The sequence below is a fragment of the Scyliorhinus torazame genome, chromosome 2, assembly GCF_047496885.1.
Source record: "Scyliorhinus torazame isolate Kashiwa2021f chromosome 2, sScyTor2.1, whole genome shotgun sequence".
In the NCBI taxonomy this organism is placed as follows: domain Eukaryota; kingdom Metazoa; phylum Chordata; class Chondrichthyes; order Carcharhiniformes; family Scyliorhinidae; genus Scyliorhinus; species Scyliorhinus torazame.
Genome location: NC_092708.1, coordinates 100,054,235 through 100,068,414, shown reverse-complemented (window position 1 = coordinate 100,068,414; position 14,180 = coordinate 100,054,235). Strand labels below are relative to the sequence as shown.

The 14,180-nt window shown below is 43.6% G+C and overlaps 1 protein-coding gene across 1 annotated transcript in view; it reads left to right on the top strand.

Moving 5' to 3' along the window:
- Positions 1 to 14,180, top strand: part of pkp4 (plakophilin 4) — a 328,075-nt gene that overhangs the window by 184,665 nt on the left and 129,230 nt on the right. Inside the window, 1 exon segment of the mRNA XM_072474888.1 lies at positions 5,399 to 5,590. Within this exon segment, the coding sequence (XP_072330989.1) occupies positions 5,399 to 5,590 (192 nt within the window).

Sequence of the window (14,180 nt, the reverse complement as noted above, 5' to 3'; positions counted from 1 at the left end):
TTTTGGAGGCAGTTCAGAGACAGTTCACCAGATTGTTTCCGGGGATGAAAAGTTTGACTCATGAGAGATTAAACAGTTTGAGTTTAGTCTCGCTGGAGTTTAGAACAATGAGAGGGGATCTGATTGAGGTGTATGAAGTACTAATAGGGATTGATAAAGTAAACGTAGACCAAAAGTTCCCCCTTTATAGGGCAATTAGAACGAGAGGTCACAGATGAACTACTTCTCGCAGAGGGTGGTGAATTTGTGGAACTCGCTGCCCCATAGTGCGGTGGAATCTGAGTCATTAAATGGATTCAAGAGGGAGATAGATACATTTCTGATTTTTTTTAAAACGGGTTTAAGCGATTTGGGGAACAAGGAGGAAGGTGGATTTGAGACTGGGAAGCGATCAGCCCTGATCTGATTGAATGGGGGAGGAGGCTCCAAGGGCTGGATTGCCTACTTCTCCTAATTCCTATGATCTGTCATTACTCGGTTCCCTGTAGCTTTATCAGCGGTCAGCCTTGACTCCATAATACCACTTTTGTGTGCAAGAGTCAGGAGATGCATGTTCATCTCCCACTCCACAGGCGAGTGCTAAATGAACTAACTTCGTGGAAGTGCCATCTTTCAGATGAAATGCTATACAGAGGCATGTCTGTCTTTTAGCTGAGTACAAAGATCCTGGCCGTCTCGGGCGCGGGGTGGTGGGGGTGGGGACCGCCACGCTGCTCCGACGCCGGGCTGCTGATTCTCCGGCAACCGGAGAATCGGCGCCAATCGCGCGCGGTCGCCGTGGCGCCGGTCGGGGGCCGTTGAAAGCGGCCCCCGCGGCAATTCTGCGCGCTCGATGGGCCGAGTCCCGCCGGCGTTATTTCCGTATGGTCCTACCCGGCGGGACCTCAGCGTCCTGGTTGGGGGGGTGGAGGAGCCGACTCCGGTGGGGGGGGTGGTCGTCCAACCGATCGGCGGGCACGCTAATTCCGGGGCCCCTTAGGGCTCTGCCATGTAGCCTACGGGCCAGCTTTTGACGCCCAAGCAGCGCACAGCACTCCGGCGCCTTTCTAGCCCCTGAGGATGGGGAGAATAACTGGGCCTGGAGGCCCGTTGACACCGGCGACGCTCGCGCCGTTTTTGACGCCGACGTCAACACTTGGCCGGGATTTCGGAGAATCCCGGCCCCAAACCAGTATTTAAAGTAAAGCAGGCCGATTCTTGTTTGCTAGGATATTAACATTTATCTGGCAATCAACATCAATTAAACTAAATTAACTGGTCATTATTAAATTACCATTTGTGCAGTCTTGCTAAGTGCAAATTGGCTGCTACATATCACTACATTATAACAGTGACTATGCTTCCAAATGCATAATTGGCTCCGCACACTTGGGGACATCCTGATGTCATGAAAGATGCTATATAATAATAATCGCTTATTGTTACAAGTAGGCTTCAATGAAGTTACTGTGAAAAGCCCCTAGTCGCCACATTCTGGCACCTGTTCGGGGAGGTTGGTACGGGAATTGAACCCGCGCTACTGGCATTGTTCTGTATTACAAGCCAGCTGTTTAGCCCACTGTGCTAAACCAGCCCCTCTTAGTGTCCCATGACCTGCTTAATCCCAGGTTATGACACTATCTTTTCTCTCTTTTGTATCCGTATCTCTGGTCTTCCTGAGCTCTGAAGAGAACTATCTCTATTCTATCTGCCTCAGTGTTTTAATATCACTAACTCGATGGCACTGAGCCAAAGTAACACAGGCCATCTTACTAGTGTCTCCTACTGGTTAAACGTTTCCCTAGACCGTTCAGCTCAATAATTTTCTCATTAAATTTCCAAAATTGGAAGTTGTTAACAGCACAGCCAGAGAGGCTTGAGCATCTCGGGCTTGAGTGTAAGGGCTACCAGCTGCGTAGGCTCCACTCTGAACTCAGCCTTAAAAAAGGAGTAAGACATTGTTACGATCCTATTTAATGTTATAACTGGATGGGAAGATCTCAGAATGGAACCCTGACTCAAAAGACCGTAACTTTTGTTTTGTTATGCTCTTGAAGTAGCATAAACTGCTTCCTTGATGTGCACTCTGTCAAAGGAAGGTTCAGACTTGGAAATGGCTTTAACACGTTTATTAAACTATTAACAATTCTCCCACTTGGATTTGGCGCTACTGTTAATCCTACTATAGCTACTCAGACTGACGAACCAGTCTGCTACAATCCACGTGTTCAATCAACCCTGTGTCTGTACTCTTGAGTGGCTCCACTGGAAAGAGACTGAGCATATGTGATGTGCCCTTTTATATGGGTTGGTTTAATGCCCCCCTGTGGTAGTGTCACCTCTGTGTGTATCGTGAATGCCCATTGGTCGTGTCCTATCTTACTGACCTATTGGTTGACTGTCTGTGTGTCATGTCTCTGGTGCTCCCTCTAGTGTCTAGCTAGGTGTAGTGTATGTACATATTAACCCTTTGTGTACTTACAGTGAAGTATATCACCACAACTTTTACTTTATTTTATAAAACTTGGCGGAATAGAGTCACAGAATCAAATTAGAAAATAAACATTTCTCAAACATGAAAAAATTGGATTATAATGCCTTTACTCTCCCCTTAGTTTAACAAATACACACAGATTATAAGATTTACACTGGTTACAAAGTACATCTTAAACTCCAATGGTCCCATTCAAAAGTCCCATTAAGCACATACGGGCAGGCACCAGAGTGTGGCAACTAGGGGATTTTCACACTAACTCCATTGCAGCATTAATGTAAGCCTACTTGTGACAATAACAAAGATTGATTGTACATAACACTGCAATTAAGTTATTGTGAAAAGCCCCTAGTCGCTACATTCTAGCACCTGTTCGGGTACACAGAGGAAGAATTCAGAATGTCCAATTCACCTAACAGCACGTTTTCGGGACTTGTGGGTGGAAGCCGGAGCACCCGGAGGAAACCCACGCAGACACGGAGAACGTACAGACTCCGCACAGACAGTGACTCAAGCCAAGAATCGAACCTGGTACCCTGGCGCTGTGAAGCAACAGTGCTACCATGCCGCCCCTTTTGAGACAGACCCTGCGGATACAATACAGTTTCGTAGCATCTATAATCTCAAGCCTTTTAGAATTTTACATATTTCAATTAGATCACCCTTCATTCTTTGAAACGCCCATGAATATAGTCCCAGTCTGCTCCATCTCTCCTCATAGGACAATCTCCTCATCTCGGGAACCCATCTAGTGAAACTTCTTTGCACTCCCTTTAGGACAAGTATGTCCTTCCTTGAGTAAGGAGACGAAAACTGCAGCCAATATTCCCAAGTGTGGCCTCACCAATATAATTGTCGTAAAATTTATTGATCTTATACTTCAACCCCTTTGTAACAAAAGCTAACATACCATTTGCCTTCCTCATTGCTTGCTGTTAACTTTGTGATTCATGTACAAGGCATCCTGGCCCCTCCTGAATGAATATATTTTCCAGTCTCTCCATTGCCTTATTATTTTTCAGACCATAATGTATGGCTTCAGACTATGTCCTGTTGTGTTCCATCTGCCTTGTTCTGCTCACCCAACCTACCCATCCTCCTCCTATTTGCACCCTCCTTATTAATTACTTTCCCATCTTAATAAATCAGCTGAAGCATTGTCATATACTTTGTTCTGTTCTTTGACTGTGTAAGTTAATGTGGGTGAATTCAGAGCCAATGCAGGTACAGAAATAGAAAGGAAAAGAAAGATTGGGTTGAGTGAGCGAAAAAGATGTAGAAGAAAAGTAACATTTGTTTAAATTTGGGTATTCTTAAAATCTCTAACGATTATTATGTGAAAGAATGAGACTCCACAATTATACTAATTAATCTTCAGTGCCATAGATGTGATTGAAAATATATTGATTATCGTATTGTTAAAAGGATACTTGTACTTGCAATGACTTGATTTGACTTTTGCGAGTTCAATTTGTATCTACCATGCAAAAAATGAGGCAGAGAATTAAATGCCAGTTCCAAAACTCTAATGGCAAAATAGTACAACTGGCCGTATCTCTTTGATATTGGCTTTTAAGCCTGCAGCTGCGCTTTTCAATTTTCTGTACCAATTTTATATAATTACCGGTGAGCGCCATTGCCTCACCTTATTTTGATGCACATTCTGACTCATAGATATGTTTCAAAGCTGTGGTCATTTAAAATTGTGATACTGTGCATTAATGTCCACCTTCTACAGAGCCAACATAACGTTTGTGCTACGATCATCTACTTTGTATGCTTAATTACTGTATACAACATTTACTACTGCATTTTAAGTGATAATTAATTCATTTCAATAAACTCTAATTAACAAATTGATTTTAGTTTGATATCTTGTATCCAGTTTAGAATTTTGTGACTAAATAGTTGGACCTATCTTTGTTTCTGTGGCTCCACAGTCTCCCCCGTCTGTCATATATGTCGATGCCCTTTGCAATTCTTCCTTCATTAGCGTTGCCTGGGCCAGCAGTCTGATTTCTTTTCACCCTACCTCCTCACTACTTTTAAATCCTCTCCCCAGATTTTACTTGGTGAGTAGGAGGGACTGTTGGCAGAAATACACATCAATGAATTTGTGGGTTTTACAATGAATGTGCAGAAAACTAACTTAAGCGGCTAGCAAAATCTCCCCTGTGTTTTGGCAAGCACCTGACAGTTCTCCACACTGAAGTGTGTTTATCCTTGAACTTAGGATGGGGAAAAAAGGCAGCTAGCTTCTTATCTAGTAATCATATTTTTATGATATTATGTGTCTGTTCATTGAGTATATACTCCTGTTCCAAGTGCCCAATCTCAAAATTGAAGTACAATTAGAATGCTTTAAATCTAGATTATTGATGGGAAAGTTCATTCAATGGAGGCAGTTTATTTACTTCTGCATCGTATTACATGAACTTGTACCTCATTCTTATTATGTTTACGACATAGAAATAGACCATGAGGCTCTATTGGTTTATGCTCCGCCCAAGCCTCCTGCCTCTCTTCATTGCATAATTAAGTATATGCTTCTGATCCTTTCTCATTCACACTTCTGCCAGTCACCTCAACTAACCCTATATTTATAACGTCCACTTTTGGACTCTTTTTTCCCCCACCCCCCCCCCCGGCAATTCGTGCTTGTATTTTCCGAGAATAAAGTGTACCGCATTTATTACATAGATCAGATTACACCAGTACATCATATATCAATCAATAAGGATATTTAAATTAACAAATAAACTGAACTACTAGGCAGCAATTATTAATGAGTGCATTTTATTTACAGTATTTTATTACAATGCGTAATCTTGTGACATTAGAAAAAGTGCATTTTTATTTTTAAACAATTGTTTATACAGAAATGTGCCTTTGATTCAATGAACCGTAGATCTTGTTGTTTTTCAGGATTGCGTAGTTCATATGCCAGTCAACACAGTCAGCTGGGACATGAATTGCGTTCTGCCATGTCTCCTGATTTGCATATTACTCCCATCTATGAAGGAAGAACACTTCAAAGCCCAGTTTATCGCAGCCCCAGCCATGCAGGCGTTGAACTTCTTCATGGCGCTCAAACAGCAGTGTTTCGTACGGGATCAGGTAATGAATTTGTGTGTTTCTTTTGTCTTCAGCATCAAGAAAAAACATACTACTGAAGAAAATAGCTTTACTCTGAATTATTTGGCAGTCAGCTCTTTGAATATGCGTTTAATATGAAGTGGGAACAAAAATATTGATCTGATCAACTAAAATAACTAAATAAAAAAGTGTAATAGTAAAATTGTAGATTTATTGGAGAATGTAAGTTAGCGCGTTGCCCCGCTCCTGCAGGCCACTGATCCCTGATTCCCCGAGACACTGCACCGGCGCTTGCCTGTCCTTCACGCCTCCCAACTGCTGCTCTGCTCTTGCTCGGGTGGCTGGGCCTCCAGCTTTGACCCTTGACGACCGAATGCGCTCCTGGCTGGCTGTCAGGACTGGTGGCCTCTGTCCTTTTTGGATGGTTGCCCGCTCGCCCTCCTCAGCCCTGTCCTGGAGGTAGAGAGTCGCTCTGCTGCTCCCTTCGGCCTTTGGCCAGCCTCGCTGAAGGCTTCGCAGGCTCGCATCCCAATATTAGACCAGCGACCTCACTTTTGACCTGGGCTTCCTGCCAGACCAAATGTCAGAAACCTGGCTACTGCTTTTCTCCTTCAGTCAATGAAAGTTCAGAAATTTCACACCAATTCACGAGATCTGTGTCTGAACTGCTCGAAGTCCCCACCACCTCTCAAAGGCTGACAAACTCTTTTCCTTCTCTAAAGGGGAGTCAAACCCTTGTTTAAGAAGGGTAGCAAGGGTAATCCAGGTAATTACAGGCCAGTGAACCTTACTTCAATGATAGGAAAATTATTGGAGAGGATCCTTCAAGACAGGATTTACTCCCACTTGGAAATGAGTGGACGTATTAGCGAGAGGCAACATGGTTTTGTGAAGGGGAGATAGTGTCTCACTAACTTGATCAGAGTTTTTTCGAGGCAGTGATGAAGATGATTGGTGAGGGTAGGGCAGTGAATGTTGTCTACATGTACTTCAGTGAGGACTTTAACAAGGTCCCTCATGGCAGACTGGTACAGAAGGTGAAGTCGCACAGGATCCAAGGTGAATTGGCAAGATGGATACAGAACTGGCTCGGTCATAGAAGACAGAGGGTAGCAGTGGAAGGTTGCGTTTCTGAATGGAGGGTTGTGACTACTGGTGATCCCGGGACCTTTGCTGTTTGTAATATATATATATAAATGATTTGGAGGACAATGTAACTGGTTTGATTAGTAAGTTTGCGGACGACACAAAGATTGGTGGAATTGCGGATAGCGATGAGGACTGTCAGAGGATGCAGCAGGATATAGATTGGTTGGAGACTTGGGCGGAGAGATGGCAGACTGAGTTTAATCCGGACAAATGTGAGGTAATGCATTTTGGAAGGTCTAATACAGATGGGAACTATACAGTAAATGGCAGAACACTTAAGAGTATTGATAGGAAGAGGGATCTGGGTATACAGGCTCACGGGTTACTGAAAGTGGCAACGCAGGTGGAGAAGGTAGTCAAGAAGGCATATGGTAGTCCTGCCTTCATCGGTCAGGGCATTGAGTTTAAAAATTGGCAAGTCAAGTTGCAGCTTTATGGAACCTTAGTTAGGCCGCACTTGGAATATAGTGTTCAATTTTGGTTGCCCCACTACCAGAAGGATGCGAAGGCTTTTGTGAGGGTACAGAAAAGATTTGTTGCCTGGTATGGAGGGCATTAGCTATGAGGAGAGGTTGAAGAAACATTGTTTGTTCTCAATGGAACAACGGAGGTTGAGGGGCGACCTGATAGAAGTCTACAAGGTTGAGTGGCATGGATAGAGTGGATAATCAGAAGCTTTTCCTCAGGGTGGAAGAGTCAATTACTAGGGGGCATAAGTTTAAGGCGTGAGGGGCAACATTTAAAGGAGATATACAAGGAAGGTTTTTTACGCATCAGTATTCACCAAAGAGAAGGAATTGGTGGATGTTGAGTCTGGAGAAGGGTGTGTAGATAGCCTGGGTCACATTGAGATCCAAAAAGACGAGGTGTTGAGCATCTTGAAAAATATTACGGTGGATAAGTCCCCAGGGCCTAATGGGATCTACCCCAGAATATTGAAGGAGGCAAGAGAGGAAATTGCTGATGCCTTGACAGAAATCTTTGGATCCTCACTGTCTTCAGGTGATGTCTCGGAGGACTGGAGAATAGCCAATGTTGCCCCTTTGTTTAAGAAGGGTAGCAAGGATAATCCAGGGAACTACAGTCCGGTGAGCCTTACGTCAGTGGTAGGGAAATTACTGGAGAGAATTCTTCGAGACAGGACCTACTCCCATTTGGAAGCAAGTGGACGGATTAGCGAGAGGCAGCACGGTTTTGTGAAGGAGAGGTTGTGTCTCACTAACTTGATAGAGTTTTTCGAAAAGATCACAAAGATGATTGATGAAGGTAGGGCAGTGGATGTTGTCTATATGGACTTCAGTAAGGCCTTTGACAAGGTCCCTCATGGCAGACTGATACAAAAGGTGAAGTCACACGGGATCAGAGGTGAGCTGGCAAGATGGATACAGAACTGGCTAGGTCATAGAAGGCAGAGAGTAGCAATGGAAGGGTGCTTTTCTGATTGGAGGGCTGTAACTAGTGGTGTTCTGCAGGGATCAGTGCTAGGACCTTTGCTTTTCGTAGTATATATAAATGATTTGGAGGCAAATGTAACTGGTCTGATTAGTAAGTTTGCGGACGACACAAAGGTTGGTGGAAATGCGGATAACAATGAGGACTGTCAGAGGATACAGCAGGATTTAGATTGTTTGGCGACTTGGGCAGAGAGATGGCAGATGGAGTTTAATCCGGACAAATGTGAGGTAATGCATTTTGGAAGGTCTAATACAGGTAGGGAATATACAGTGAATGGTAGAACCCTCAAGAGTATTGACAGTCAGAGAGATCTAGGTGTACAGGTCCACAGGTCACTGAAAGGGGCAACACAGGTGGAGAAGGTAGTCAAGAAGGCATACGGCATGCTTGCCTTCATTGGCCGGGGCATTGAGTATAAGAATTGGCAAGTCATCTTGCAGCTGTAGAGAACCTTAGTTAGGCCACGCTTGGAGTATAGTGTTCAATTCTGGTCGGCACACTACCAGAAGGATGTGGAGGCTTTAGAGAGGGTGCAGAAGAGATTTACCAGGATGTTGCCTGGCTACGAGAGGTTGAATAAACTTGGTTTGTTCTCACTGGAACGAAGGAGGTTGAGGGGCGACCTGATGGAGGTCTACAAAATTATGAGGGCCATAGACAGAGTGGATAGTCAGACTTTTTCACAGGGTAGAGGGGTCAATTACTAGGGGGCATAGGTTTAAGGTGCGAGGGGCAAGGTTTAGAGGAAATGTACGAGACAAGTTTTTTTTTTTTTTTTTTTTTTTTTTTTTTTTTTTTTTTTTTTTTTACACAGAGGGTAGTGGGTGCCTGGCACTCGCTGCCGGAGGAGGTGGTGGAAGCAGGGACGATAGTGACGTTTAAGGGGCACCTTGACAAATACATGAATAGGATGGGAATAGAGGGTTACGGACCCCAGAAGTGTAGACGATTTTAGTTTAGACGGGCAGCATGGTTGGCGCAGGCTTGGAGTGCCGAAGGGCCTGTTCGTGTGCTGTACTTTTCTTTGTTCTTTGTACGCTGGGGGTTGTGGGAGCCTGGAACGCGCTGCCGGGGGAGGTAGTGGAAGCCGATACGATAGTGACTTTTAAGGGGCATCTTGACAAATACATGAATAGGATGGGAATAGAGAGATATGGTCCCCGGAAAGGTAGGGCGTTTTAGTTCAGACGGGCAGCACAGTCGCTGCAGGCTTGCAGGGCTGATGGGCCTGTTTCTGTGCTGCAATTTTCTTTCTTCTTGTTCTTAGGCCCAAAAATCAGATAATTTAGCGCTGTCAAGGCTTTGATTCGTGTTTCCACCACAACAGTCACCTCTCCATATCCATATGCCCCCCTCCTGAGAGGTTTGATATCCGACATGCTTGGATTTTTAATTGTAATGTAATAAAAGCCTAATTTGAATTGCTTTGTAATAAGTACTCACAAAATGGACAATGTTAGTACCAAAGGATGCATCGTGTGGATTTTGCAATGTAAAACTATAATTATGGAAAAGTATTTGTAGAATTAAATGAAACCTCAACTCTATTTAAGAGCTTGAGCATTTAGTCACCTTATTCACAAAGCAAATCCTCCTATTCTAAACCATCTGTGATTTGTTCAGGAAATTGTTCAGCATACATTGTAAAGTGAAGTTGGGGGAGGAGATTTGGTGGGGGGAGGGGTGATGTTGGAAAGATATTGGTTTCTCCAGGTTTTTTTTTAAAGAAGGCAAAATAGGAAAAATTTAAGGTAATCTGGCTGTGTCAACATGGTTTTGTGAAAGAGTTAACTAATTTATTGGAGTTCTTTGAAGAAGTAACTCATGCCATGGATAAAGGGAAACCTTGATGTGTTGCACTAAGATTTACAGAAGGCATTTAGTAAGGTGCCATGTCAAAGGGTATTGTGAAAAATGAAACCTCATGGTGTAGGGGGTAACATATTGGCATTAACCGGAGACTGGGTAGCTAACAGGAAACAGTAGGCATAAATGTGTCATTTTCTGGTTGGCACGATGAGTGCTGCAGGGATCAATGTTGGGGCCTCAAACTTTCCAGAATTGATATAAATGACTTGGATGAAGTTCTCCCCTCATTCTTCTAAATTCCAATGAGTATAATCCCAGTAAACTCAGTCTCTCTTCATAAGCCAGTCCTCTCAACTTCAAAATCAACCTCCTCTGCACCCCTCCAGTGCCAGTACATCCTTTCTCAAGTAAGGAGACCAAAACTGTACACAATACTCCAGGTGTGGCCTCGCCAGCACCCTATACAGCTACAAAACCTCCTTGTTTTTAAACTCCATCCCTCTAGCAATCAAGGACAAAATTCTATTTGTCTTCTAATTACCTGCTGCACCTGCAAATCAACTGTTTGTGATTCATGCACAAGGACACCCAGGTCCTTCTGCACAGCAGCATGCTGCAATTTTCTACCATTTAAATAATAGCCCATAATATCTAGTACATTGCTGAGACCACATCTGGATTACTGTGTACTGTATTGGTTTTCGTATTTAAGGAAGGATATAAGTGCAAGAGATTTTAGTTGATCCTAATACCTGGAACGGGCCGGTTGTCTTATGAGAAAAGGTTAGACAATCTAGGTTTGTATCCATTGGAGTTTTAGGAGTTTTGAAACACAAGATCCTGCAGAGTATTGACAAAGTAGATGTGACGAGGTGGTTCCACTTGTGGAATAATCTAGAACTTGGGGTCACTGTCTTAATGGGCGACCCCTTTTAAACAGATTAGAAGAATTTATTTCTGAATGTTGTCTTTGGAACTCCCTTCCTCAAAAGATGATAGAAGTAAGAGTCTTTGCATTGTCAGGAGATAGAAATAATTTAAGTAGTCTATATATGTGCTGCGTGTCAGAAATAAGGTGAAGTCTAAGCTTGATTCGTGTTTGTCTGCTAAGGGTTAATGCTTCAGTTTCACTTCATGTTGAATAAAGATGCCTGCATATCAACAAGTTCAGTTTCACTTTAAATTTTGGCTGCATTGTAATTAAGGGTTTACAACGTAAAAGCAATTACATGGGTAAGGAAAGCTGTTACATAGCAACCAGAGGCTCAGTGAAAAGCAGTAACATTTGAGTTCAATTGGAACCAGATACCCAGAAGAAAGAAGCTCTCAGAGAAACTGCCAATACTGGCAGGATAATGCAGATGGACAGAAAGCAAGATCCAGAAGCTAGAGAACAGTCAAAATTTGGGGAATGAGAGTTCCAGGAAGTTAGAGGAACAAAGCACAGAAATCTGGAAATAGGCTTTGTTCTGTTAAGTCAGGAGCAGAGAGAGGCTCCCAGTAAAAGACAAGGCTGCACGGTACAGACCTAGAGACATTAACTAGCAAGACCCAGACATCCAAGATAGTCCTAAGGTTGGTGACACCTTAACACAGTCTGTGAAGCGGTGGTGCTCTGCTAGCATGACTGGGTACCTGAGAGATTGCGTGGAAGCTTGTGGTGATCGGGCAGAGGAATACCAAAAGGAGAGGTTCAAATCAAGGATGTGAATCCTTGGTTAAGGCATCCAAGAGAAAGCATTGCTTGGGAGAAGATTCCAAGATGTGTCCTTCGAGAATGGAATTTATGAACCCCATATGAAAGTCAGAGTTCCAGTGAAAGTCAGACAGCTGGCTAAGGTGTGGACTGAAGAGGAATGGGGAGGTTGCAGGCCTTGGGCTGGGACTACCATGCTAGCTGAGAGGGCTAGTTAACGGACGTGAAGTGGGGAATCGTCAGGAGGAAAGCGGGGGGTGGGGCGGTCTAGAGTTGGTTCTTTGTTTGCGGGTGGAGAGGGAGAGGGTTGCTCACATGGGTGTGGTTGGTGTGGCGCATTTGGGAAGGGAGAGATGGTGGTGGATATCAGAGGGCAGTCCTGGAGATGCACGTGACGTGGGTCTGGGGGCTGACCCAAGCAGGGGTATGACATTTTGGCAGCAGAGGGGCGGGATCACATGTGTTCATGCATCTGAGGAGTCTGAACGCAGACATGGTGTTTTTACAGGAGTCACACCGGAAGTTGAGGGGTCAGACAAGGCTGAGGAGGGGATAGGTGGGATAGGTGTTCCACTAGGGGCTGGATATGAATACAAGAGGAATGGCGGTGTCGGCTCAATAAGAGGGTGGCGTTTGAGGTGGGGAGCATTGTGGCCAATCCGGATGGTAGGTATATGGCAGAGGTAGGTAGATTCTTGATGGTGGGGGGGGGCTAAATGGGATAGGTAAAATGTGGGGTTGAGGTTACAATCATATCCGCCTGTTATAACCTGCCTGAATACTATCGGCTGAGGACTATTGGGTATCCCAGAACTCTTGAGCTCCCCCAATGAGGGGGGGGGGGGCGTGGAAATCATTAGCAGTTTCACCTGCATAAATAGAGCGGGCCATAAGACATAGGAGCAGTATTAGGCCATTCGGCCCATCACGTCTGCTCCGCCATTCAATCATGGGCTGATATTTTTCTCATCCCCATTCTCCTGCCTTCACCCCATAACCCCTGATCCTCTTATTGATCAAAATCTATCTATCTCTGTTTCAGGGGTTATGGGGAGAAGGCAGGAGAATGGAGATGAGAAACGATCCAAAACGATCCTTCAGACACCTCATAATCTTTTCTAACTTCTGAAATTCAGTTCCATCCTTTTTGAAAGAAAAAAGCATACAAATAGCTGTGAAATAACATTATTCTCAACTAAATTGATTAAACTACCTAAATTGCATTGGACAAAGCAGCACAAATGGTTCTTTTGTAAAGCTGGATGCATGTCTAGCATTGCACATCAGGATCTCTTCTATGAATTCTTAAATAATTATTTATTGATATGGAACCTTGTCAACAGTTTTCTGCATATGAAGCCAAATGGATCCAGACCTTTCTTTTGGTTTTGGCATCGATCCATCCAGTACTAAAGAAGCAGTGATGAAATTTTGTACCCTCCCATGGAATTACACTTCATGTGATGATGAATTGCTTTGCATCACAATTGCCTCCATTTCAGTTACACTCCATGTACAAAAATCTTGCTTTGCAAAAGTGGGCCAACTGTTTAGTGTATAGCAGGAAGAAAATGGCAAAGTGGAAGAGATAGAAAGGAAGGAATCAGAAAGACAGCTGGGAATTGGAAAGACGGCTGATGATCAGAGCCTTTCAAAATTTTACTGTGGCATGGCAGAGTATTCCTGGGTATGGTATTGCATAGTCAGTTGTGTGCTCAAACATGTAACTGCACTACTGAATGGACAAAACTTCTATATTTCTTCTATATCTGTTCTCTGCAGTTCACAAGATTGCATCTGCAGTACCAGAGGCTGCAGTCCATCATTCATTCTAAGGTGGTGCTGCTGATATGCTGTCATTACTGCTGCTGATCTTTAGATACTTGGTGAATACCACCTGCTTGGATAATAAAACTTTAATATTTGCAGGTCCAGGGAGCAATAACATCAGAAAGAGTTCATTCAATTGCTTGACCATGTTAAAAAGTTTTGTCCACACACATTTGACATTGATACTCTAATGCGATTGATCTTCCAGCCCTGTCACCACTACCTGTGGTCTTTGTCAACGACCCCACATTTTGATTTCTTCACTGTCACTTCATTTTTCACACTCTGAATGCTCAAATAAGTTAACATCATGTATGCAGACTAAAACATCCCATTACCTCTGAAAAAGCAGTTCAACTTTAACCTTTATGAAGCATTGTCCATAAATGATCGTCTTTGGACCTCTCTCCAAGGTGTTGACACTTGGTGCATAACAAGAGGTAGTTTTGTGCTGTTAGCCCATGTGCTCAAGAACTGGTTTGGGACTACCCAAAACTTATTTTGCATTGGATCCCTTACAGCTTTCTGTCCCATCAATCCAGGGTAGATTTGAATATTTCTGTCCCATCAATCCAGGGTAGATATGAACATGTTTTTGAGGTGAAACCCCATCCAACATATTCCACCACCTGATTCCCCTCCTTTATTTTGTTTAGTCTGTGAATTGGCAAA